The sequence below is a fragment of the Episyrphus balteatus genome, chromosome 2 (assembly GCF_945859705.1).
Source record: "Episyrphus balteatus chromosome 2, idEpiBalt1.1, whole genome shotgun sequence".
Classification (NCBI taxonomy): domain Eukaryota; kingdom Metazoa; phylum Arthropoda; class Insecta; order Diptera; family Syrphidae; genus Episyrphus; species Episyrphus balteatus.
Genome location: NC_079135.1, coordinates 28,036,441 through 28,063,803, shown reverse-complemented (window position 1 = coordinate 28,063,803; position 27,363 = coordinate 28,036,441). Strand labels below are relative to the sequence as shown.

Sequence of the window (27,363 nt, the reverse complement as noted above, 5' to 3'; positions counted from 1 at the left end):
TGTGGCAGAGGACCATGTAACGTGTTTTGTTGTAATTGTGATGGAGGGTGTAGAGCCTAATTATTAAAACATATAGTTCTATGTACTTACATACATACATATATGTATATTTTTTTTTTTTCAAAATTTATGGAAAAATACATGAGTGATAAACGACTGATATATTTAAAAAGCAAAATAAACTGAATAAATATTAAATTAAATTTTCTATTTTCTTTAATAAAAATAAAGCAAAATTTCTTTAAATTAATGACTAATGAGCAATTTTTTGAACTATCAATTTTTATATTGAATTTCTTTCAAATTCAGAATGTATTTAATTATGAAAATATGATTTTCCTTGATGAGATAAAATTTTTTTTGAAATCATTCGAATATTTTATGGCCAGTTTGAAGTAACGTCCATGTACCTGTTGAAAATTAAGCTCTTCGTCGGATAAACTTGCTTCAAATTTAAGTTGTCTAATGCTCAATTTATTCACACTTCATTAAATTTTAAAAGAAAAGGATATTTTAAAATGTGTATACGATTTGACAGATTTTTAATGGGGGTTTTAAATATAATGGAGAGTGAATAAATTAGTAAATAAATTAATAGATGTAATAAGTTAAAACAAAAATTAAAAATTAACATAATGAAAAATATTTTATTTTTTTTTTTATTTTTCTCCTCCCTCAAGAAAAGTCCTGCTCAATTCCTATAATGTATATAATGTATGCATAGTTTTATCTGATGAGTTATCGTACTACATAGAAGTAACAAGTCCTATAATAGCCCTGTTCCATTGGAGGTGGTAGTTTACTACTAGTAGATGTTTTGGTTAATCTAGTACTATCATCTACTCATGCTCTTCTTCCCGAGTAGATACGATTTGTATTGAATTCGTTGAAAGTGCGTTCCATTGAAAATCGCTAGTAAACAACTAGTAGTACTTTGCCACCTCCCAAAGGAACAGGGCAAATATATGCAATAAGTATTCTACGTTATCTTTTGTCCGGCTTTTGCACAAAAAAACTGGACAGAACAACAGACAATTTATTTTGGGAAACCGACGAAGTTACGAATACCAGAGTTACGGGCGACAGAATTACGAGCGTCAAAGTTACGCGAAACCGAAGTTACGAAAAACTAGAGTTACGAGTTCTAAAGTTATGTTAAGCTATGACATGTGATTTTTGGGTTGGCAACAATTGCGAGGAACGACATGGAATTATGGAAATACAAACAAGAGATTAACATTTTTCTCATTGGTCAGAACTAAATGAGTAAAGCGAAAATGGGTGTTATTTAATCTTGTAAAATTTTGATTGGATAGGTATACTTATGTAAGTTTGGGGGACATAATTGAATTTAACTTCTTATTTGTCCAACTAATATTGCAAATACGTATTTTTTTTTTTCTATTAATTAATATAATTATTCATAGCGTATTTTGTAATACCCACTTTGTTATAATTTATATTAAAATAATAACCAAACCACCCCTTTTTTTACAAACGTTATTTTGGTGTGGTGAACTGTTGTTGCAATTGTTGCCAACCCAAAAATCACATGTCATAGCTTAACATAACTTTAGAATTCGTAACTCTAGTTTTTCGTAACTTCGGTTTCGCGTAACTTTGACGCTCGTAATTCTGTCGCCCGTAACTCTGTTATTCGTAACTCCGTTACCATTTCTTTATTTTATATTTCGTTTATATTTTTAATTTGTCTCAACTTTTTTTCATAAAAATATATACTATTTCATAGTTCTTTGGACATGCTCCAATTGAATATTAAAATAGTCACAAATAACCATTTTTAACTATTTTAAATAGTTATCTCAATATTAACTATTTTTTAAATGTACCTACATTATGTAGTTTATTGTTAATTTGTTAATCCATACATACCTACCTTCTGACTGACAAATTTACAGGCTCCTGCATTAAATTCTTCGTCTTATCGAATGAATGTTAAATATAAATATAAAGTTAAAATTGTAAATGCAAAAAATATGTTATCAGGATCAGTTTATCAAAGTTTAATTCCAAGTTGAAAGTCGATTGAAGCCTTTTACATTATCAAGACTTTATAATTTATTTATATTGCTTAATTTAATTATTTCATTGATTTAATTAAAACAATGAAGCAATAATGCCAAAAGTGAGAACCGATCCGATTGTTTTCTACCACTTCCATTTGGAAATAACCTGATGTGATGTGCTAGGATCAGAAATTAGAAACAAAGGAGCAGGTAGTATTCTTAGTTGTAATTTTGACAATTCCTCTAGGGGTCCATAAACAACAAATAAGTGTCTATTTATTTGTATTCATAAATAAGGATTTTATAAAATAAATATATTATCTCACGGTTTTTATAATTTTTCATGAGAAAAAGAATGTAGGTATTATAAAATAACTAAGGTGACATGGAGAACTATTAGCCGATGCTTTAAGAAGATGGCCATATGATAGTCCTTGAATACAAATACATGAACCTTTTCAAATCAAGGTGGTAAAAAAATCTTATGTGCATCAAGATTTTACACGATTTAATTGGTATTGCCAACTTTAGTTAGGGTTTACATAGGACGATTTTTATTGTTCTTCTTCCTGTGAGATTTTTTAATTAATTTTTTTTTCAACTAGTGAAACCAAACCAACACAATGAATTCCCTCTCCCCTTTTATAGAAAAGACCAGATAAGCCAATGCTAGTCAGTAATGAATATTCGATCATGCAACGGACAAAGGTTATCTCAATAATTTCTTTCCATTAAGTATAAATACCGACTCTTGCATTGGTGACAGTTCAGATTGTGTTAGCATTTTACAAAAGTAAGTCCCTACCTAAGGAGTATTTTGTTTATTTTTTTAATTTAATTGTTTTATTAATTAATTACAGAAACTTAAAAATGACACGTTTACAGTTCCTTAGCATTTTTATCATTTTTGCAACAATTGTTTTTCAAGTTAAAACTGACTGTTGTCCACCTCGACCTTCCCATACAAATCTTTTAATGGCTACCAACATTTGTTTTGACAATCAACCAATTACTTCGGGAATGTGTTGTGGCAGAGGACCATGTAACGTGTTTTGTTGTAACTGTGATGGAGGGTGTAGGGCCTGAATAAATGCCAATATTATTACATTTTAAATTTAAAAAGTAAAATAAATGAAATTATGATTTAAATACATTTTAAAAAGTTTATTTAACAAAATATTTAGAAATACAAAAAAATAATATTATTCAAACTTAAAAACGTATTGTAACTATTGGAATTAAAGCGTTTTTTAAAGTTTAAGCCTGGTACGCAGATCCGAGTTGAATTTTAGCTCTTATTCAATTATTATCCGCAAATTTTTTTCCATAATTTGTATGGGGTCAAAAATTTATTTCGATCGGCGTACCAGGCATAAACAAAAAATACCAAGACTGGAAACTTTCGTACGTCTTTCCCCCCAAAACCCTGTTGTGTACCGTGTTGTCTGTGAATATATGTGAAAGCCACCACGTTGGTAAATGACGTTAACACGCACACATTTATAGATTCACGACATTCAACACACATCGAACACGAACACAACGATAAGTTCACGACATTCACCACACCTCGCAGCTTGTAGGCAAACGTCAGTTGACCGCCGAGTTTCCAGTCTTGGTATTTTTTGTTTATGGTACCAGGTTTTATCAAAAGAAGAAGATCTTTCTCATCAAAATATGTACATATGTCAAGACGACTAGGCGGTATTTTTAATTCAAAGGAAAATAGCGTACGAGACGACGATGTTTCGACACAATCATTATGAGGAAGCATCCCAGCAAACGCAGAACTACAGAAAAAACCAGTGAAATATGTACGTAAAAGAAGTACTTCTTTTCCACTGAAAAAAGATAGGAGCTCGGGAAAAAACTCAGTTATATACTTTCTGTATATAAGAATACGTGAAGCAGCTATCTCTTTCTTGCATGCAAGATGAAATAAATTTCCCCTCCATTAATAGTACAGACAAATGTACTTCAAAAGTGCATCAGCGAAGCACTTCTGGAAGTGGTTCTGATGTACATTTTCCAGTACTTTTTTACCTACAGAAAAAGCACTGAAACTTGTACTTTTAAAGTACTTATTTGGAGCACTTTCATGGGTTTATATCCGTACTGCTAAAATCCATATTTTAATTTCATCTGAAAATAAAAAAATCTTCAAAACAAACAAACAATTCTTTTAAACAACTATTATTTAATATTTTATTGGAAAAACACAAAATAGTTTTTTTTGAAAACAAAATACATAAAAAAAAGATCCTTGGGCACGCGACTGTGGCCTGGCCAGTTGAGAAAAATGAAAAAGAAAAAAAAATACTCTGCAGTCTGCACTTTGGTGGTAGTTTTTGTATCTTGTTTTGATTTTTTTTTCTAAATGCTCAAGGCTGAAGCTGCTGTAAACTCATTCAATGATGTCTGGAATTGATCGCCACTAAAAAACAGAAAAATCAACAACTTTATAATTTATCAATTTTATAATCAGCATACCTTTATTTCCCAAATCAATTGGTGGTTGTTTTTGTATTACTTTTTTTTCTAAATGCACAAGGCTGAGGCTGTGCATTTTGATGGTGGAAATACATTTTTGTGGCGTGCCGAAGAATTTGTGTAGATATTGTTTAGAGAAAATAGTTTTCGCAAATAACACTCAACACTGAGAAGATTATATATTTTTTAAATTAAATTGTTATTTTTTTTTTATTCTTCAAATGGAACAGCGAAAAATTTTTTTGATGTTGCTGTGGCTGTGGCTATCAAGGTTTTACTGGTTTCACTAGAAAATATAAAATGTAGGAAAAGTCAAATCAAACGCCGCCATTACAAAAGAGACAAAACTTTGTGCATTGCATACATCGCGCTCTTTTCCTCCCATTTATCAAAGAAGAGTTTATTTTTTCAGGAGAAACAAAACTTCTATTTTTGGAGGGGAGAGATTTTGGTAAATAAGGAAACACATACATACATCCTCAAAATAAGCTTTGTTGGTGGTTTTATTTTCCCCTAAACTACTGAGGTTTGGTTTGCAGGGATGGTTCAAAACAAAAAAGAGTACGTAATCAACTTTTAAATCTAATCAACCATTCTTAAATTTTTACCAAGATTTAATATTATTTTTGATATTTTTTTAACTATGGCCCTCATTGCGAGTGTCGTTCAGCTTTCGATGCGATAAAAGAACATAGATCAAATCGATAGTTATCTGTTTTGCAATTGTGTACATATCTCTTTTGCTCTTTTGACAATATAATTTGCTATTGTGTGCTATGAACTTGATTTGAGTCGATAGTAAAGTTGGAAACGAAAAATATCGAAGTACAAAAAAAAAACAAAATATATCATTCATTATATCATCCATTTTCGATGATCGACAATTGACAAAAGTCTTCTACCGCTAGGCAAAACGACACTCGCCATAAGGGCCTATGTATTTAACATAAAATAAATAATTTAAATAAAATAAATAAATATTTAAAATAAATAATTAAGTAGGTATACTTAAGAATTTGAGTTTGAATAAAAATCAAATACTTCTCATCCTCATTAAAGTATGTTTATAGAAAGTTCTCAATCGCGCCTATAAAGAACAGTTTTATAAGCATTTACTATTTATTTCTTACCGCAGCGCAGATGTGCGGTAAAGGAACATTAAAGGCTTGGCCACACCAGAGGGTATACGGTAGCGGTACGGGTAGCGGTAACGGTACTTGTATGAACAAAATTCCAAACTGACACATCAACGTTCAGATGTGGAATTTTTTAATACAAATATCGTTACCGCTACCCGTACCGCTACCTTATACCCTCCGGTGTGGCCAAGCCTTAAAGGTACAGATAGCAATTTGGCTTCAAAATTCGGAAGTAAAATTGTTAGCTGATGCGAAACGAAAAATCCTATACAAAAATAGCACAACGAAATCGTAAACGAAAAGTTATGTTGTGCTTTTCGTTTTGCAGAACGCTGTTCGGTCAGCGAAATTGAAAAGTCTCCACTTCTTTTTCGCACACAAGCAATTGCCCGAGGTGTGCAGAAGAATGACAAAAAAAAAATTGTTTTGCTTTTCGTTTTTCAGTACAGCTCTATGGAAAAGTTGGAGATTTTCCACTCATTTGTTAGCCCTGTTTCATTAGAAGTGGTATTGGGCCAAACGTCAGTGTCGAAGAAAAAAAAAAAAAAACAGAAAAAAAACTTTTGACATTTCAATTTTGAGGAAAAGTGGCGTGTATTATGCATGTATACTTTTGTTTTCCTCAGAATTGATTTGATTTGATTGGTTGGTTTTTTCTTGTACTTCTTTAATAAACAGTTATGATAGAAAGGAAAAAGACAAAGACAGATTGCTTAAAAGCCCAATTCTACTAATAGCCCTGTTGCTGTTCCATTGGAGGTGGTAGTTTACTCGTGAGTAGAAAACTAGTACAACAACTACACATTCCTCTACACATCTCCTCGAGTAGAAGATCATGTGTAAATTCTAGTACTAGATCTACTCATGAGTAAACTACCACCTTCAATGGAACGGGGCTAATAGTAGATGTTTTTGGTAAATCTAGTACTATCATCTACTTATGCTCTTCTTTCCGAGTAGGTAATATTTATATTTAATTCGTTGAAAGTGCGGTCCATTGAAAATCGCTAGTAAACTACTAGTAGTACTTTGCCACTTTTAATTTATTTATGTCTTGTGTAAAAAAGATATTTTCTGTAGTTTTTTCTGACTTGAAAAAATACCTACTCGAAATGAAAATTTTTCTAGTCTCCAAAGTCAACAGCCAACATGTTAACGAAAAAATACCATTGGGTATTACAGCAAAGGAAAAAAAAAAAAACATCAGAAAATAAGTTTTAAAGCAAAACAAAACAAATTTAATTTCATTTAAGATTTCGTTTACGAAATTTTGTAGGTATGGAAAATTTCGTTTCGCTTCAGCTGCGTACTAGACTTAAAAGCCCATAATGGATTTGAAAATCTACCAATTCGCCGTGAAAAAAATGAACCACCCTGTCTTGCACTGTTATTTGTCTTTTTTTTTCTATTTCTTTTCACTCCATGTGTCAAAAATATAACTGTCAACCATAAACATCAGTCGCATTTTATTTCGGAAATTTGCATTTTTTTTTCTTTTCTCCCGTGCAAACAAATAAAAAATCAAAAGAAAATAAGAAAAATTCTTTACAAATTACAATCAAATTTTCCAAAAAAAAAATACCAAAAAGAATTCAATTATAGCCACACAGATGGAATCTGTGGCGCACAATATTGACGCCAAAGAGCGTACAGACGATGTTCGTCTGAAAAGTGTATCGCCTTTTAGCAAAATGCTTTTAGCCGATCCCATTCGCAAGGGACTCGATGCCGCTGGATTTGTTTATCCAACTGTTATTCAAGCAGCAGCTATACCAATTGGAAAATCTGGAATGGGTAAGTGTGGCTGACTTAAGATTAAATTCATTAAAAGTTGTTTACACTTATTTGTTGGAATTTTATCACAGATCTTCTTGTTCAATCCAAATCTGGTACCGGGAAAACATTAATATTTTGCACAATCATCTTGGACGCCTACCAGAGTGAAATTCGAGAACCACAATCGTTAGTTTTGGTTCCAACACGTGAAATAGCCGTACAAACCGAATATGTCCTCAACCAAGTGGGAAAGTATTGTCACGGTAAGTCACGGAAAGGGTACGATATCTTAGGCGACAAGAATTGATAACATTTTTTTTTTTTTGTAGAGGGGTTCAATAGAATTATTTTTTTAAAATTAGAGGGGGTCCATCTCCCCCCCGTTTAGGTAGGAAGGGTAATTTTCTAAAAAAATATATCTAAAAAGTACTATCTAAGAATTAATTCGATTGTATCAAGAGGGGATAAATCCTCTGACGTTAAAATAGATAAATAAATTGGTGCTATTTTATAAAACTTACGGCCAATTTCTTCACAGAGTCCTAACGCTAATACCGGTCCTAGTCCTAAAGTTAGTACTCAAATCGGTATCAACTCATTTCTTCACCCAAGTACTAAGTCCTAAAACTGTCAGTTTAGGACCGAGTACTAGTTAGGACCTGGTCCTAGCTAGATCCTCAAAATCGACTAGTACCTGGGGTCGAATTACGGCATACGTTCGTTAACGAATGGTTGCTATGTGTCCCTATTGTTTTCTAATAATTAAATAGAGACAGAAATAGTCAAAACGTTAACGTATGATCGTAATCGTGTGCTGTAATTCGACCCCTGGTTATTATACCAATTGTTAGTACTCAAATCGGTACCAAGTTATTTCTTCACAAAAGTACTAAGCCCTAGTACTGTCAAATTGGTACCGAATATTAGTTAGGACTCGTAATTTGTTAGGACCTCAAAATCGGTAGTCCAGCGGTTAGTCCTTGAAAAAAAGCAATGAATTTTATTCTTTTTAAGAGAAATCTGCCAGATTTATTAATTTCTTGGGTATTGTTTCGTTTGAAAAGTTTTTTTTTGTTAATTTTAATGATTGGAACGATTTTTTAAAATTTACCCAAAACACTTGAAATGACGAATGCAATGCCGGAACGGGAAGAATGGGCAAGAGAACACTTCTTGATGAAGAAGTACAAAAGTAAAAAAGTTCGATCTGCCAAGTCAGGAAAGATGATCTTTAAATTTCTCGACCTGGAAATCATTTACACTTTTGCTAATACCTCGGACTTGCCTATAAGTCATGATAAAATATTGCGAGTTGCATTTTAGTAAAAAAAGACAATATAAGGACTGCGTTCTTTTAAATTATTCTTTTTATTGAAATAAATTTTTTATGTAGGTTGGTACATTATAATCATTATGTAGGTACAAATGTGTATCCGAAAGTGTCGTTAACTTAATATGGGTCTGCGTTCCGTTTAAATCTCGAGTACTTGTATGAAACCTTCCTCGTTTTTGGTGACCTGTATTTCAGAATTGTTTACATTACCCAGATCACACAATTCAGCACTCAGGAATTAATTCTTGACTGTGAAATTTCTTGATAAATGAATCGAATTTGTTTTGCTTGTTGGCCGTTGTTACGTTTGACCACCTTTGTTTTTAGATTTTTTTGAAAATAAATTATTTCAAATATCAAAATTAATTATTTTAAACATCAAAATATTGTCAGAATGACAGTTAGACCAATTTTATACGTATTAAATCTTAGGACTGCGTTGTAAATTTAGATCAGGTCCTATATATGTGAAGAAATCCTCGGGTCATAACTTTTCCTTAGGACCGAGTACTAGTGCTAGGACCTGGTCTAGCTAGACCGGGTACTAAGCTGACTTAGGACTTTTGTGAAGAAATTGGCCGTTAGTGTTGTACTTTTGGACTTGGATTTACAAGCAGAAATAAAATAGATATATAGTTGTAGTTTTCTGTTTCAAATTCAAATTATTTTGCTTTTTAAAAACTATAAAGTATAACTAAAATAAAACGAAAATAAAGAAATATTCGAACTTTCTTTAATCAATGAAATTGCATTTAAACGATAGAAAATCTTATAAGGAAGACATCGTTTGTTCAGTTTTTGGTCTACGACAGGCATGTCAAACTTGCGGCCCACAACGGGTAACTTTGCGGCCCAGTCAATATTTTTAATAATTTTGAGTTGATTTTAATGATTTAGATTTTGTGTCCACAGCTTTCGACATACATTCACCTCCTTTTCTTTCTAATTAACAAATAAATATTGAACATGTGCCTAAAAACAAAATCACAAATTTTGTTAGATCCCGTGGCTTAAATCGGGGTAAGTTCTGTAATTTATTGAAGTGAATTATAGACGAATGTTCTGATTTAAGGTTTAAGCTACCAAACGATTCTGGGTCTTGGGAATTTTTTTAGTTTTTGATGATAAATATCTTTACACCAGCATACAGATATTGTTGGAATTGTGGCAGAGTTTATAAACCAAGATACCTAGATGTAGCAAAACTTAAAACTACAAGAAAAATTCATAATATAACGAACATGTAACCAAGTTATAGCATTCAAATGAAACTTACCTCTTTTGGGACATCAAAAGAAAAACGAGGATTTAACTTTCCTACATGCAATATGTCAAATTTAAGTTAATTTCAATCGTGCGTCCCGTCGATCAAAAATACTCCACAAAAAAATCTAAACTTAAAAACTAAATATAAAAAAGGCTTGCAGAATTATGTCTTTGAAAGAAAAGTTCTCTTGATTTACTTCGTTTTTTTTTCCGTAACATAGAATAAATGCCGAATAATATGAAAAAAGAGCCAAGCGATTTTTAGTGTGATTCGTTGTGGGTTCCAAATCGCGATTGTCAAAGTAGGGATAAGGTATGTACATGTCGATACGACCATAGTTACTTCAGTCATTAAGAAGAATGAGTTACCTATAAGTTTCAGCCTAACTAAACTTGGTCTGAGAAAAAATGGTCAATTTAAAACTTTAATGTTATCATTCTTCCTGTTTTTTCTTTTATAAATTTGTTTTATAAAAATGTTTGCTAGTTTTTATCTGCGGCCCATACAATTTTTAACTCGCTGTTTTGGCCCCTCGTAACCATTGAGTTTGACATGCCTGGTCTACGACATACTGGAGCTAGAGTCGAATTCCTTTCAACCAATTGCAGTCGCTACTAAAATCGCTAAAAGTCGATACTTTTTGGCTGTTTAGGAAATCAAAAGAGGTAGCGATCTCTTTTTGTGAATGTATTTGTGTCCAAGTGACCGATGAAAAACAAAAGAATATACAAAACTTCATAGTAAGTACAAAGCAACGTAAAATGTATTTATTTTGTTCACTAAAAATGATTTATATTTCACAAATAAACACAAATTGGCTCTGGTTCTTCATTTCTTTACAAAATTTTTGTATGATTTGACGTTTTGCATTTGGAAAAATTGTAGTGCGTGTGAAAATCTGTGTAAATCAGTCTCAGAAAAGAAAAAAGTCGACTGCAGATCGAATTTTTGGTTCATTGGAATTCGACATAAAATATTCGCTTAGAAGCAAAATATCAAAAAAAAAATGCATTTTTGTGAATAAGTCCGCTAAAATCAATGATCAGGTGGTGAGAAATTGTGTTTAAGCCTTTTTAATATATACTCCTATCGATCCATGAAATAAAAAATGACAATGCCTCTGCGCGCAAGGTCAAATGACGCTTTGACTGATGCCTGATTTACAATATTGCGAGACAACGAGACGAGAGCGTTGCGATTTTCCCAGCGTTTTTCATTTATACAAAACTGGTTTTAAAATCGTTAGGCAGTTCACAATGCTGCGATTTTTTTGACAAATTAAATTAATTTTTATTAAAATAATGTAAGCAAAAAAAAAAAAACAATCTCAAATTTTATTGGGATTTGAACCTGGAGCGGTACTGGCTGAACAGAATGGAAATTCGCTTGTGGCAAAGAAAAACGCCGTGGTACAAGATGTCAAATAAAATCGCTCAAAATGTAGAAAAGATGAACAGAATTATGTGGCGCACTAAAATGTCAATTGCCTTGAAAAAAAAATAATATTAACTGAGCAACCACATTAGAAACGTCAAAAGTCATTGCGCTTGTAGCTTGAAGTAAAAGTCGACTCGACTTGTACCACAGCGAATTTCCTTGCCACAGCCACAGCTACGTATTCTGGCACCAATATACTAATTTCATACTTTTTAAATTTGACAGCGACACAAGACACAAGCCACAGACACACATTCTGGTCTACCAGGTAGGATTAAAAGGCAACAACCTTGTTCACTAGACTAATACGACTTTTTAAGTTACGAAAAGTTTTATCGATATAAGCTCCTTTAAACATAATAATAAAGGCTTGGCCACACCGGAGGGTATGCGGTATAGCGGTAACGATATTTGTACTAAAATAATTCCACACCTGTACGTTGATGTGTCAGTTTGGAATTTTGTTCATACAAGTACCCTCACCGCTACCCGTACCGCTACCGCATACCCTCCAGTGCGGCCAAGCCTTACTGGCTGAACAGAATGGAAATTCGCTTGTGGCAAAGAAAAACGCCGTGGTACAAGATGTCAAATAAAATCGCTCAAAATGTAGAAAAGATGAACAGAATTATGTGGCGCACTAAAATGTCAATTGCCTTGAAAAAAAAAATAATATTAACTGAGCAACCACATTAGAAACGTCAAAAGTCATTGCGCTTGTAGCTTGAAGTAAAAGTCGACTCGACTTGTACCACAGCGAATTTCCTTGCCACAGCCACAGCTACGTATTCTGGCACCAATATACTAATTTCATACTTTTTAACTTTGACAGCGACACAAGACACAAGCCACAGACACACATTCTGGTCTACCAGTTAATATATGAAACATTTTTTAAGAATCGTCGTCTCGTGCGTCTTTTTTTTCAAAATTTTTTTTTTTGAAATTTCATATATTTTCATTGTTTGGAAATTTTTAAAATCGTCAAGGTAAACCTCGTCTCGATCTCGTATCGTCGTCTTGCAATATTGTGAATCAGGCATGAAGTATTCTGTAGCAGCAGCGAGAAACGAAATATGTATTATGATGAATATTTGTGAAAAAATAATTTAAAATTGTTTCGCAAGATCGTCACGTGAGTTCTTATTTGTCCTATGAGTCAAAAACTTAACTTTTCAGGAAAGCATTTTTAAACTTGAAAGTGGTTTGTATGTTTTTTGAAAGATTAGCTATTTTCCCATCCATACATAAAGCAATTAGCATGTTATGGTTTTTCAATATTGATTTAATTGAGTTTAAAAAAAAAAGTTGTAAAATAGACATAGGACACCTGTCCATACAGTTACAGACAAATGTTTTCTCCAGTGGAATTTGTATTGGATATAGGACACAAAAATTAGAAAACCAAATATTTTTATTGAAATCAAAACTCAATACATTCTTTATTTGAGTTTGAAAAATAAACGAAAATAAAATAAACGTGTTTATAAAGTTAAAAATAAATTAAAGGTACTTTATTCTCGATGAGTTAAGATAAAAAAAAAAAAACATTAAAAAAACGCAATTCTTATATTTATATTGTCTTTTAGTCAATTTATAAAACAGCCTTATAAAATTGGACATATTCGCTGTTATGCATATCGGAAGCATATGGATGACGTCCTTCTTTTTTTTCATTAGAGATGGTTACATTAGCAATTTAGCATTAAGCATTAAGCAACGATACTTTTGGCAATGACTTCAAAATTTGAGTATTTCGCCTCTTTCAAAGAGGAGCTAATATGGGGACTAACGAACAATTATTTTGTGTGAAAAATATAACTTCATTGGATATAGGACATTTAAGCACAAATTTTGTATAATCATAAAGCCAGTATTTGTCCTACTGCATAAAAAATGTATATGAAGGGTCCAGGGGAAAAATACCACAAGTCCATTCCAACTGATTTCGAGAAAAATGCATTTTAAAATTTTGTTCTCCATACAATTTAGTACTAAAAGCACACAATTGATTTAATTCCCAACCACTTTTTGGCATTTTAAAATTTAATGAACTGCATTGTAATTACAATTTCAATACCAAATAACCTCCAATAAGGGACACGACTCACACCGAATAATTTCTGTGGATTCTTGATTATAATGCTTGATTATTTAGTGCCATTTTTGTGATCTAACCATAAAATACATTGATGTAGTTTCAAGTTTACGATACTACTTGTAGTATATTTGAATTCTATATGAAACAGAAATTTACTGATAATTTACAAGCTACATGTAAATTCACAAATAATTATTAGTCTTGATCAGAATTGCTTGCAAGCATTATGTTTACGTAAGCACAGCCAAAAAATACAAATAAAAAGGTAGTTTTTTAATTTTCAATTTTTCAAAAACTAGAAGGAACAAATGGTTTTCAGTATTAGGGATAAATAAAGGCAGTTTACTTTACATTGATCAATTTTGTATTGAAGTCTTGACAAAAATAATATTCGATGTTTTTTGTTTCTTTTGTTTCCACAAATTTTGACAATGAAATCGATCATTCGAAAATATAACAATTTTTTATTTATTGAAATAAATTGATTAAAAAATTAGAATTAAGTGTACATTCTGGCTTTTGAAGTCTTCTTATGAGTCAATTTTAGAAAATTGCCCCTCCTGCATAGAGAAAACGTTATCAATTATTGTCGCCTAAGTTGCCGTTCTATCTTTTAAGCCACAATAACTTTTAGACTCGATATTTATTTCAAATGACCTTGGATTTTATTAGGTTTTCGTGCCATAAGTGTCATCGGTGGCATGGTTATCACTGAAGACCGCAAAAATCTTCAAGGAGCCAAAGCTATTGTCGGTACTCCTGGTCGCGTCTTACATCTAATCAACAACGAAGTTCTAAATACATCAAAAATACGCCTCCTAGTAATCGACGAGGCAGACAAAATGTATTCACAGTCCTTCCGACAAGATCTTGCCGTTATTCGCCAGTTTCTACCCTCCAGGAAACAGACAATCGCCTGCAGTGCAACATTCTGCAATGATTTAGACAAGGATTTGGCTAAAATGATGAAGAATCCGTTGCTAGTCTCCACAGAGAACCGAGCCACACTCCTTGTGGGTATAAAACAGTTTGTCTATGAAATCCCCGAACAGAAAACAAGTATTCTCGAGATGAACCGTAAACTCGATGCCCTTAGAAAGATCTTTGGAATGATCCCATTCAAGCAGTGCTTGCTTTTTACTGGCTCCCAATCTCGAGCTGAATCTTACAAAAATTGCCTCGAGCGAGAAGGCTGGCCCTGTGAATTGATTTCAGGGGCTCAAGACCAAAAGACCCGTCTTGAGATGTTTAAGAAATTTCGAGAATTCAAAACACGCATTATGGTGTGCACAGATCTCATGGCCCGAGGCATAGACTCGGAAAATGCAAATCTTGTCATTAATTTGGAACTACCCACAGATGTTGTCACCTATCTGCATCGCATTGGACGCGCCGGACGCTTTGGTTCCCATGGAATTGCCATCAGTTTTATTGCCTCCGACAAGGATCGCGAGTTATTTACAAATATTCGGGACAAAATTGGAACTGGAATGAATATTCTACGTTTCCCGGAATTAGATATCGATCGGGATTTCTGGGATTTCTCGAATTTTGATCGTGATTTTGCTCAATATGGTTGTTTTGGTGATCCCGAAGTTCGTTGGGGAGCCGACGATGGTGGAGACAAAGAGAACGTTGTTGACAACAATTTCACCCATTCCATAGACACCAAAACGTTCCAGGTTGATCTTAGAGAAGCTGCTATGGGCTTACTTGAGCTAGTTCCTCATAAGCCCGAAAATCTACATAAACTTACACCCGAGTCGAAGCAGAGTTCCTCACAGAAGTTGCCGTCATCAAATACTATTGACGATGCCAGTAGTATTGCGGCTGATAGTGATATCCTTCGAAGTAGCCAACAGGATGTCCAACAAGCGTCGTCGAAACCCTTCCAATCGGTGTTGTGTGGGAAGATCTCAATCCCCAATATCACGGATTTCCTTGTGGATCGCAAAGAGAAAGACAAGAAAATCGATCCCTTTGAGGAATATAAAAAAGTTCTTGACAGCAGCCGCACAGAATCAGTTGAAGACGTGATGCGAAGTCCCCAAAAATTGATGGATATTAAGAATTTGCTCATAAATTCAAAGGAACCAGTTCGAAACATCAAGAAAGACATTTACTCGGATTATGAGAATTTCAATGAGGAAAGTCCATCGGTGAGTCAAGCCACTTGTGCAGATGTAGACATTGACAAGGCCACATTTATTCTTTCTGTGGCAACTCCATCAGCATTAGATGCATCCAGTCAAGATTTAAACACCAGCCAACAGTGTGATGTCACAGATGATCCCGATGCCCAGGTGAAGCATTTCCCATCACCGGCAAATATTAATCCACCAGAAGAGATACCACAAGTACTGATTCCAGCTCCGCCAGAGAGATCTCCAACTTTGAGTGAAAGATCAAATAGTGTTTACTCAGATGACACTGAACGTGGTAGTAGTGGATTTGATGAGAATATCATATCGGGTGGTACTTCGGGTATTGTTACCAGTGAATTAGAGGATGAATCATCTTATGGTGATGAATCGGCATCGTATTTCACTGATTATGATGATGATGAAGTTTATTATGCAGAAAGGAATCATTGGAATTATGAAGAAGAAGATGATATTGATTATTTTCAAGATAGCGATGAGGAGGTGGATGTTGAAGAGTCAGAAGAAGAGAATAGCGAGAATTATGATGAAGATGCTACCCGTGATTATCAGGAAGCCTATAATCGATGGGTTAATATGTACTGGAATCAAATGACACTCGTAAGGGATTATGTTAACTTTTCGTCGTTTGTACGAGGAACTGGATAGAGTGTCGAGTTCTATGAGAATAAATCTGCTCACTTAATTAACATAACTTGTCAAAAATCTTTTTATAAGAAGATAATTTGGAATGCGCGCGTTTAAAACTGAAGATAAAGTTGAATTGAAATAAATTATTATTACTTAACACATTTTAAATTGGTTTTATAGTAAATTTTTGAAGATCTACAAAGAGAATTTAGAAGTTTCAGGGCGGATCAAAATAATTTGGAGTGGAGGTAATTAAAAAAAAAAACAACATTTCTATTAATTTATGTTTCAACAGGTTGCTCTGTTATTGTAACAAACCATTAGAGCCATCTATATCCATTCAAACACTTTTTGGTTCAAAACCTTAAACAAAACTGTTCTTTTATAATGAATGCAAGATCTAGGCTTTAGAAATTGAAGCCAAATTAGAAGGCGTAAAAAATTTCCTGCACCTTTAATAAAAAACCGATCATCGTTTACACACATACCAAGTACTGAAAACTTGTCAGTTTCATTATAAAGTAAGTCGTATATGCTTAAACGACTCGCTCTGGACGCGAAAATTCAAGCGAATCAATTATTGATTTATAGGAAAGAAGGGTGTAGAGCGGAGGGTATTGCGACCTTCAATTTCTAATTTAACACATATTGTCGTTTCTAGAGCACATTGATTTTCCCTTGTAAGACAAGACTACTGTTATGCCTCCTTCAATACCTACCAGAGTAAATCGTCGTGCATTGAACTCAGCACACTTTAGTTGTGTTGTTTACTTTGATTGACCATTCGGTATCATCTTCTAGATATTGTATTGGGTCAATCAAAGTGCAATAAGACAATAATTGAATTGTGCTGAGTCTTTGAACGTGTCGACGATTATCCACTGCGATTATCGAAATGACACCACAAGTTGAGTCTAGTTGTATTTTAATCCCTGCGAAAACCCAAAATTTAACTAAGACGATGAAAAGCAAAACTCGCTATATCCATTTTGTTTTTTTTTTTTTTCAAAAATGAGATTTTGATTCACATTTATAAAGTATGTATCATTGAACAGTTTTGCAAACTAGTTTTGTAGAAAAATTATTCAAATCCCTTGCAAAACTCAAGTTAAATATCGGGTTTAACTACTAGCCCCATCACCCATATAAGACTTGAAAGATTTTCTCAAAATTAATAATTTATCACTATAAAATTGTGAGTATTTAAGCATTTAAAATTCATCATTTATTTTTTTTTTTTTTTATTATTTTTCATTTGCTACATTTTTGGTACAAAAGCGATATTTTTTGGCAAAAAAATATTAATAAATTTTGTATTTTTGGCGATACAGAAAAAATTTGTACCTACAACATTAGAATTTTGAACAATCTTTTCTTGGAGGTTTTTTAAAAATTTTGATAATGTAATTTTTGACTTGTAACTTTGTTAATAGGTATTCAGAATATTAAAAAAATGCGAGCAACAAAATAACAGCGCATCGAAAAATATTTTAAATAAAGCATTAAACATAAAAAGAGCTTAGATTTTAGAAATTATTTTAATAAGCCAGACCTCGAAAGACATTTATTTTACGAATTAATTTTATATCAACGAGTATCAATTTTATGATTGTAAAATGATAATAATATCTGTTTATATCTAAATCAGTTAGACTACCAAACAAATAAGGTCAATATAAAAAAAATAGATATTCCTAGGAATAAGCTCTATCTGAGGTTTATCTGATTTTTGAAAAATTGGCCCTAAGTAAAACTCCATAGGTTTCATTAAAGTTTAATTTTAAGTATGAATGGAATTTAATTTAATGCGAATTAGCTTGGCAATAATCCAAAAACTTCTTTTTCTATTAAGGGCCAATTTTTCAATAGTCAGATAAACCTCAGATAGAGCTTATTCGTAGGAATAAAAGTTTTTTATATTGACATTTATTCTTCTCATAGTCTAACTGACGATTGAAAAATCAGAGCTAAATTTAAATAAAAAAAGGTCTAACACGTACCAATTTTTTTTAAATGATTTTTGAAAAATATGACCAGTTTGTAGAAAATAACCCTTTTAGATTCGGCTGATCTTGTACAAAAATAAAACTGTTATTCGTATTCAGCTCAAATTTGGAGGACTTATTTCTCATTACATGATCTATAATATGACACCAAATTTTAATTTATAAATTTAAGTTTACACACATTTTAAGATACAAATTATTTACAAAAACAGCAAAAATATGGAAATCCTGCAGTTTTTAGTTAATCCCACATGAACAAAAGCATCTTAGTTAAGGGGAATGTAAAATCTCAACGCCCGTTATATTAAAAAAAAATCAAATATGTAAAGAAAACTATAATTAAATCCATTTTGTGTTTGGAAATTTTTATGCTATTTTTCTATTTAGAAATACCTTTTTGTGATAAACCATTCGATAAACTGCATTTTAAAGCTTCAGATTTGTTTCTCCTAGGAACAAAAGTATACTTTTCTTATGGTTTTTGATGTGCCGAGTTTGAATTCACGTCAGGATTTTGAAATATACGCATTAAAGGATGACAAAATCAAAAACGAGAGCTGACCGAAATTTTTTGAATTCGGATTTAAAATCAGCACACTAAAATCCATTAGAGAAGTATACTTTTGTTCTTGGGAGAAAGATATATGAATTTTTAAAAATCATTTTCCTTATAGTAAGATATAATTAAACGTATACTTAAATATCTCAGAAAAGACAAGAGATATTGAGAAGATTGAATTTGAAAGAAAAAAACAACTTCTTTCATAAACCGCAACTAATTTAGTTGAAAAATCTTACCTTATCGACCCTATTCTGCTATTCGATTTTCGATTCACGTGAAACTCAAAAATAAGAAGCGTTTAAGAGGCGGTTAAAATTAAACCTAGACAATTTGTTTTTCTTTAGAATTTATAAAACAGGCAGGAACAACACTTTAATTATGTTGGTGGTGATGACTTTTTTGTATATGATATTATGTTATGAACAGTGGCGTATCCAGAAAAAAATTTGGAGGGGGCTGGAAAATTGTTTCAATTTTTTTTACCGACTTCCAAAAAGGAGGAGGTATTCAATTCGTCTGTTTTTTTTTTTTTTTTTTTTTTTTGTTACCTCATAACTTTGGATTGAGTGAACCAATTTTGATAATTCTTTTTGTATTGGAAAGCTGGGGGCTGCAATGTGGTCCCATTTCAACTTCGTTCAGTTCTGGCCATAGAAACTATTAGAAAAACCATAAACCCCGGTTTTGATCCATGGAAGTCGGTTTTGTTTTTTGATAAAAATGATTATTTTTATTCATCTTTTATCGACAAAACAATAAAAATATAAGTTTTGATAATATTTTGTCAAAAAATTGCAGATTCATTGAAAAAGGCACCAAATTCACGAACAGAAACAAAGTGAATTGAATTCGATAAAAAAAAATTAAAGGCTTGGCCACACCAAAGGGTACATGCGGTAGCGGTACGGGTAATTGTATGAAAAAAATTCCACATCTGAACGTTAATATGTCAGTTTGAAATTTATTTCATACAATTACCCGTACCGCTCCCGCATGTACCCTCCGGTGTGGCCAAGCCTTAAGGCTTGGCCACACCGGAGGGTATGCGGTAGCGGTACGGGTAGCGGTGAGGGTACTTGTATGAAAAAAATTCCAAACTGACACATCAACGTTCAGGTGTGGAATTTTTTTAGTACAAATATCGTTACCGCTATACCGCATACCCTCCGGTTGTGGCCAAGCCTTTAAATGAGTGAGAAAATACAGAACACCTTATTTCACTTTCGGCAAGTGAATGCAGGACGTGAAAGTCTCAAAAACTAATTTTCAATGAAATTCTTATTGATGTTTAATGTTGACCACTAAAATTTTGAGATATAAAAAAAAATGTTTTCCAATATCTTTGAGAAAAAGATTATTTTTGAAAAAAAGTAAATATAAGGTACTCAAGACAATAAAATACGGCTTGATTCCATAAGAAGCTTCGCAAAAATTAACGGTAATGTAATTCGACGTCAAAATACCAAAAAAATAATTTGAAGCATTCTGAATTGGACTAAAATCCTAAAAAAAATTATCTCAACCCTCAACGGCAACTAAGGCACTTACGCAAACAAACACAAACAACCATTTCAAAATTTGGAGGGGGCTCGATCATTCAAGATTCAGTTAATCATGTAGATTATGATGAATTCAGCTAAATAATAACATGATTTTGGAGGCTTGGGGGGGCTTGAGCCCCCTGAGCTCCCCCCTGATTACGCCACTGGTTATGAAACGGGCTTCAGGTCAAATGAAACAAATGTATTATGACGTTTCTTACGTAACTTACGCTTGTTACATTTATATTGCACTTAAGTAAAAAACAACAAAATCAATAGTTAAAGCAAGTCTCCACTTAACAAAGTTAATAACACTTTGCTATCTAAAATTAGAAGTTTTTCAAATCCAATTTTATGTTATAAAGGAAGGGAATCTTTCGATTCACGTGAAGCGAATAGCAGAATAATGCCGAATGCCAAAATATTGCTTCGAAAACAGCAAAAAAATGGATTTTCTAACGGAAATATCTGGAAAACGTGACGAGCTGGGGGCCAATTCTGACTTCGGATTCAGCATAAAAAAATCCTTTAGAAAAGTATAGTTTTATTAAAAGAAGGATTTCTTTGCAGACCAGGGGTGGAATCGGCTATTGTGATTTGTGTTCGGTGATAATCACAAAACACCAATTTGCTCTGAGAAATATGATTTTCGCAGTGCAAATTTGGTTCTTGTGACTATCACCGATCACAATAGCCGATTCCACCCCAGAGTGTAAAGAAAATAGTTTTGTTAATTAGCACTTGGAAATAAAAATCTGAAAGCAAGAAAATACTACCCAAGAACACATCATCCGGTTCCGAAAGAAAAACTACATTTATACAAATGACTATACATGACTTAACAATTTTATTGTCAACAATAAAGTAAATACAAAATAATAATTAATTATATTTTTTTTAGTATTGCCAATAATTTTGGTTTTGATATTCTTTAAAATGCCTTTTAATAGACAAGACTATAATTCTAATGACAAAAACTTAAGATATGAATCAGAGTCGTGAATCACTCAGCTCCTCCAGGAACATAATCTTCCGACAAACTCAGCATTATAGATTTTGTGACTTCAGGTCCCAACCAAATTACATACAATATCAAAGTTTCAAACATTCCCAAAAGTATTCCAGCACAAACATCGAGAAGATGATGACGATACATGAGCAAACGAGACACAGCAACTCCCGAAGCCCAAACGATCAATGCTGGCCACATAAACATTGGCAATGGATACAGCATTGTAAAGAAACCAACAATGTAAAAAGCTCTTGAAGCATGTCCCGATGGGAAACTAAATTTATCCGGACCAAAACCAACAGTTTCAACATCGGCCGAAGGTCGTCGGCGTCTTGTTGCTGCTTTAATTACAGCCACGATTATAATGTCAACTATTAGACCTAAAAGCATATTAATTTGCATATTGTAGAGAGAAGGACTGTTGATCATCCAACAGAATGCCATCCAACTGGCTAGCCAAGCAATTCCATGACAGGAGATCTCCAAAAGTCTGCAGTGGTTTTTCACCGAACGAAAAGCAACAAAATTGAGGAGGAAGGAGACCAATGATTTGGTAAGTTGAACATCGTAGTTGAGGATTTTTTTGATAGCCGGGTGGGTTTTATTTTTATCCATTTTTGTGACTGTGTGAAGAATGGAAAATTTTTATTTATTGAGACGTGTTTTCGTTTTGTGAGGAAAATGACTTTAAAATAATAAAATGACACATAATCAGTCTGTCATGTTTATTTTTCTTTGTGAAAAAAAAAGAACAAAACATTTTAATAACATTACATGAAGTTGAAATAGGGTCGAGTTGAAATTGGGCGTGTTTGTTGTCTTGAGTTGATGTTTACAGGACCTCTCAAACTTTCACGAAATATTCGTCACGACAGCGAAATTTTCACTTGATTTTAAAATCTTCACGTTCCACTTAAATTTAAAAGTTAAGCCTGGGGTCGAATCACGGCATACGTTCGTTAACGTATCGTCGCTATGTGTCCCTATCTTTTTCTACTGATTAAATAAAGACAGCAACAGGTAAAACGATAGCCTTCTTCTTCTTCCTTTTTCTCGGCGCTGTTATGATCTCGATGTCGAGGGGATCATAACCTTCCCACGTTACTGCTTCACACTAGTGATCCACCTGTGGGGTTCGCCGGGTTGACTTTAGAAATCGGCGGCAAGCCTCCCGGTTTTGTATTGTTCCGTTTCTGAGGCCAACTGAATGCTGGTGTTTTTGCATTTGCTTGTACCAGGAGTTTTTAGGCCTACCTTTCTTTTTATTTCGTGTTGGAACGTTATATGATATTGCTTTTTTGACGGGGTTCTCAGGATCTCTCCTTTGAACATGGCAACAGGCTTCTCCTTCGAACATGTCAGACCATTTATGTCGATGTTATTAATAGGTCCGTTCCACACTCAGTTTGCAACTGCCGAATTTAGTAATATTTGGTTATTTTTGGTCAGAGTCTGTTCCCAACTTCAAAAATTGTGTAGAAGAGAGCGCTCACGAGAGAGTAAAAAATTTCCCCACCCTGACAAATTTAGCCAAAAGAATTTCTTCCGGCAGAAATATGAGTTCTGTCAAATGAAAAGTTGACGTATGTCAAACAAGTAAATAAAGAAGAAAACAAATCAAATTGAATTGATTTTTAAATTGAATCGCGTTTACGTGTTTTTTGCATTAAAAAAGTGTTAATGTTTATCGAATTAAGCATAAAATATGAAATAGTGTTGTATAATGGTGTTCAACTTGTTCCAGACTTTTTGGCAGTCTTTTGTAGTTTTATTTCCTACTGAGAGAATTCTCTCCCAACTCTCATTAATTTTATAGACTGCCTAATTTAGTGCACAAAAAGTCTGGAACAGACCTAATATTAGTTTTAATGATGATTCTTTCGGATGAATTTTGGATTCGTAGAATGCTTCGATTTGAGCTTCTTCAGAGCTACCGCTTCCACAACCACCATGTATTGGTGCTACTTCGGCATGAATTGCGACGCGGAACTTGGGTAAAATTGATTTGTGGCATCGAGATTCGTTCGTTGATGCCCATGGCAGAGCGTATAAGTTGAGCTTCGGCAGGATTATTGAAACGCAAATAATTTTAATTAACAATTGTTATCATTGCGCCTTGGGTGAGATTTTCTTTCGCCATCGACAAGTTTTGTTCCATCGATAAGAACTCACCTGAAATAAATAAAATATAGTTTTTTTCAATGGAATCATGTGTTTGTATATTTACAGGGCTATTCTGGAGTTGTGATGCTCACAAGTCACAATTTTTTGTGAGGTTATTTTTGTGAGGTTTCTTATGAGGTTCTCACAATTCCGTATTCTGCGAAAAACCTCATAAGAAACCTCACAGTATACTCACCACAGAAGAGGTGAGTTCTCACTCTGACAGCTGATTTGTTTTGACAAGATTAAAAAAAAAACAAGAACATACAATACGCACAAAGTAAATGCTTGGATTCTTCGAATTATAAAAATAAAAACAATTAAAAACAAGGTAAAAATATATATTATTGTCTACTCATATTTTCTAATCAAATGAAATATTCTAGAAAAAGAAGCGACATGAATAACCCGAAGGAATCCGTCACTATCCAGTTAGTACACAGATGAAGTCAACAATATCCTATGGTCGGCGATGAGAGTGCTCCTCAGAGTGTTCTACATAAACCGACTCCATCCATCAAACAATAATAATGTAGATCCGAAGAAACGCCAGGAAAACAACCACCTTAAGCCCATGCAGCACATAGAGTACGATGTTCAATAAAAGTTCCATTTGTCGTTGATACCAATTGCCTCCTCCCAGCCAAAAGTATGATATCCGATGACGAAGGTGCAAGTAATGGAAGCCATTCAGATAATAAACCGGTAAAAGCAGTCCGTTTCCATTTTTTAAACTATTTTTAATTTTCATATTTTCACTTCAGAGTCAATCACGAGTGGGTGACAACTGTATTTGTGAAAGATTTGTTGGGCGATGAGCAATGCTGGAGGAAAACAATGACGATGAAGTTGAAATTATGGAACTTTTATTCATTATCAACCTGTGATGACAGCAGCATTTCTTTCTGAATTTTTTACAATTGTCAACAAGTAAAATTTATTATTTTGTGGGATATTTCTTTTAAAAAGTTATGATTCAATCTTTTATATAGGTTGCGTTGCATTCAACGTTTCCATGACAGTACGCAAGTTCTACACATTTGCCCGGTGGATCTCAGTCGGTTGACCATAAATTTATTCACTCCATCAGCACAAAATAACCACTATAACCAGTCCAATTTACAGAAATCATATTCGCAGTTCGCACCTACTTTTGTTGCAAAACTTCATTGACTGCTGGTGGGATGCTCTAACATTGAATGTGCTTATGTGCAATGGCTTGAGCATCTAATTCAAAGTTTGAGAATTTAAAATGCGCGAGTAAAAAATGGGCGAAAAGATACAGACGGACTGTGTTGCAATTTACTTCGCAGATTTGGACTTAGAATTCGATGGGTGGATCCGAATTTGACATCATGAAAACTGATGCTGTTTGTCAAATATATTTATATTCTAGCCGGTGGGTATTGCATTGATATTTTCGTTTAACTGAATATAAGCTAATTGGGTTTTGCTTTACACGTTACAGAACTGAATACTTTTTTTGATGCGTATACCTATTTTCGAAATGCCACCAGATTAGGTATATCGCGATTGGACAGTTAATATGTTGTTGCATTTTTTATTTCACCTTCTATGAAGTAAGGCAACAACAAAACTCTCAGTGCGTTCCCATCGGTAACGGAGGAAGCAACACGTGCACCAGATGGTAGCTGACTTTTGTTGGCATGACAAATGTCCGTCTCCCTTACATGAATAGATGGCACAAACCCATGTATCTGACAAAAACATGACAAACTTTTGATTTTTGTTGAATACTAATTAAATTTTATTTTTAGATGTACGTTAGTACATGTATAATTATAATCAAATCATTTTACTGAAAATAATATTAATAATAAAAAAATTAAAAAAATTTTATACAAATTCTTTTAGTTTGTTAAATTTATTCCTGTAAAGATCTTTTTATATCAAATATCAATTAAATTTTATTTTTTTAAATAGTGCTAGGTGAAACAAGTGAACTCTCAACGACTTCTGGAACTTGTGATATTTTTTTGCATTGGGTGCATTAGTTTATGCTTTGCCATTGGCATCTTGTTGCTTTTGTCGATGTTGTTCCAGCTGGGGTTGAATTCGTTATTGCTGCTTCTGATGGAACACAATTTGCTTGATTCGCTGATGATTGCGATTTGCCCGTTGTTGTTTGAACTGACTGCGGCTTTCTTTTTTACAGAGCCAGGCTTATCGTGAACTGAAATTATTTTTTTTCTTGTTCTCAACTGGAGGCTGATTTTATTGTGTGATACTGAAAAAAATTAAAAATATATCTTAAAAATGATTAAAGGCTTGGCCACACCGGAGGGTACGCGGTAGCGGTACGGGTAGCGGCAACGATATTTGTATTAAAAAAATTCCACACCCGAACGTTGATGTGTCAGTTTGGAATTTTTTCCATACAAATACCCGTACCGTTACCTGTACCTCTACCGCGTACCCTCCGGTGTGGCCAAGCCTTAATAAGAGATTACCTATATGGTATTTAAATATTTCCAATGTAGCTAGAAACATGGTTTACGGACTTCGTTAGACTCTGGTTATTTTTATTGATACATATAAGGTGCTGATATACGTTTGTTGTTATGCTTTGTTATGGTTAGGTATTTAACTGGATCGAAGCAGAAATTTGCGCTTTTGAGTTCATCTTTGATTCTTTATATGCAAAGAAATCCTATGGTTCGAACATGGCTCGTTTGCTGTGCCTCCTTGAACTTGGTTTTGTAATGAATGATATGGTGAGGTAATGAATGATATGGCCACCCCTTGAGCTACTCCAGCTCTCTTTCGGTTTCAAGCATAAAGTCATTATGCTTTGATCGTCGTCCAAAGTAACGCCGATGCAAAAGCCATGTCGCAAATATAATTCGACGACTTTGAGAAACTTTCTCCAGATGCAACCAACATCCAATGGAAGACGTTTTGGGATATATTGCTTTGGGGTGTCTTCTTGGAATTGGTTATTGATTTTGATTTTTTTTCTGCAATAAGATGCAACAAAACAAGTTCTAATTCTATTTTTGTTAAATCACAAATTAAAAAAACCTTAAAATTGTTCCCAAAATATTTATGGAAATAAAAAATATCAAAACTCTAGTAATTTGTCAGTTGTGACCTGCTCTGGAGGAGATCACAATTTTAACAATTTTTATGAGGCTCACAACTTGTGAGGGTACGCCAGAATACGAAAAACCTCACAAAACAAAACTCACCTCACCTTATGAGGTTCTTGTGACTGTGAGGCTTTCGCCAGAATACGAAAAAGTCACAAAATCGAGTTCAACTCGAGTTATGAGGTTATTGTGACTTGTGAGGCATCAGTGAGGTTGTCCAGAATAGGCCTGTTAATTTGCACTTTTTAACAAAATAATAAAAAATAAGGCTTGAGTTTCAATAAATGGTACAGTTTATTAAAACACTACATATTTTGGCGTCCTCAAAAGAACAATCGAGGAGCTGAGTATCATGTCTTCTATAAACCTTTCCAGATACTACATTTTGTACATCTGTAAAGCTTTATAAGAATAAAATTATTATCATGATAAGAAGCTTCTAAGCATCTTTGTCGTGGATTCTTATAGGATTAAACGCTTGTCAACATCGTTATAGTGTGCTTATAGGTAATTTTCTCATCACACCTATAATCCCACTATAAGATACTCCTAAAAAGTTTTTTAGAGGTATAAATATCAGCGTTTACTGATATTTTTTTACCGTCAG

General features: G+C 33.4%; 2 protein-coding genes and 1 long non-coding RNA gene across 3 annotated transcripts; 2 read left to right on the top strand and 1 right to left on the bottom strand.

Annotated features, from left to right (window-relative positions):
* Window positions 1-7,085: 7,085 nt before the first annotated feature.
* LOC129912574 (DEAD-box ATP-dependent RNA helicase CshA-like) lies at window positions 7,086-16,530 on the top strand. The gene is made up of 3 exons (XM_055990883.1): window positions 7,086-7,450; window positions 7,522-7,695; window positions 14,243-16,530. The coding sequence occupies exons 1-3, from the start codon at window positions 7,267-7,269 to the stop codon at window positions 16,378-16,380; spliced, it is 2,496 nt and encodes an 831-aa protein (XP_055846858.1). The 5' UTR covers window positions 7,086-7,266; the 3' UTR covers window positions 16,381-16,530.
* A 4,755-nt stretch (window positions 16,531-21,285) lies between these two features.
* Window positions 21,286-22,223, bottom strand: LOC129912592 (polyisoprenoid diphosphate/phosphate phosphohydrolase PLPP6). The gene has a single exon (XM_055990904.1). It carries the CDS (start codon window positions 22,096-22,098, stop codon window positions 21,475-21,477), a length of 624 nt encoding a protein of 207 aa, XP_055846879.1. The 5' UTR covers window positions 22,099-22,223; the 3' UTR covers window positions 21,286-21,474.
* Window positions 22,224-23,863: 1,640 nt separating this feature from the next.
* On the top strand, window positions 23,864-25,214 carry LOC129912599 (uncharacterized). The gene is made up of 5 exons (XR_008771862.1): window positions 23,864-23,977; window positions 24,033-24,351; window positions 24,411-24,576; window positions 24,639-25,045; window positions 25,115-25,214. It is a non-coding gene; the product is annotated as an uncharacterized LOC129912599 (long non-coding RNA).
* Window positions 25,215-27,363: the final 2,149 nt, after the last annotated feature.

Bases quoted from the DNA above. Each gene is read 5' to 3' on its own strand.
- LOC129912574 (XM_055990883.1), top strand. From the start codon at position 7,267: ATGGAATCTGTGGCGCACAATATTGACGCCAAAGAGCGTACAGACGAT. The intron at 7,451-7,521 runs GTAAGTGTGGCT...ATTTTATCACAG, and splicing joins AATTGGAAAATCTGGAATGG to ATCTTCTTGTTCAATCCAAA. The intron at 7,696-14,242 runs GTAAGTCACGGA...GGATTTTATTAG, and splicing joins AGTGGGAAAGTATTGTCACG to GTTTTCGTGCCATAAGTGTC.
- LOC129912592 (XM_055990904.1), bottom strand. From the start codon at position 22,098: ATGGATAAAAATAAAACCCACCCGGCTATCAAAAAAATCCTCAACTAC.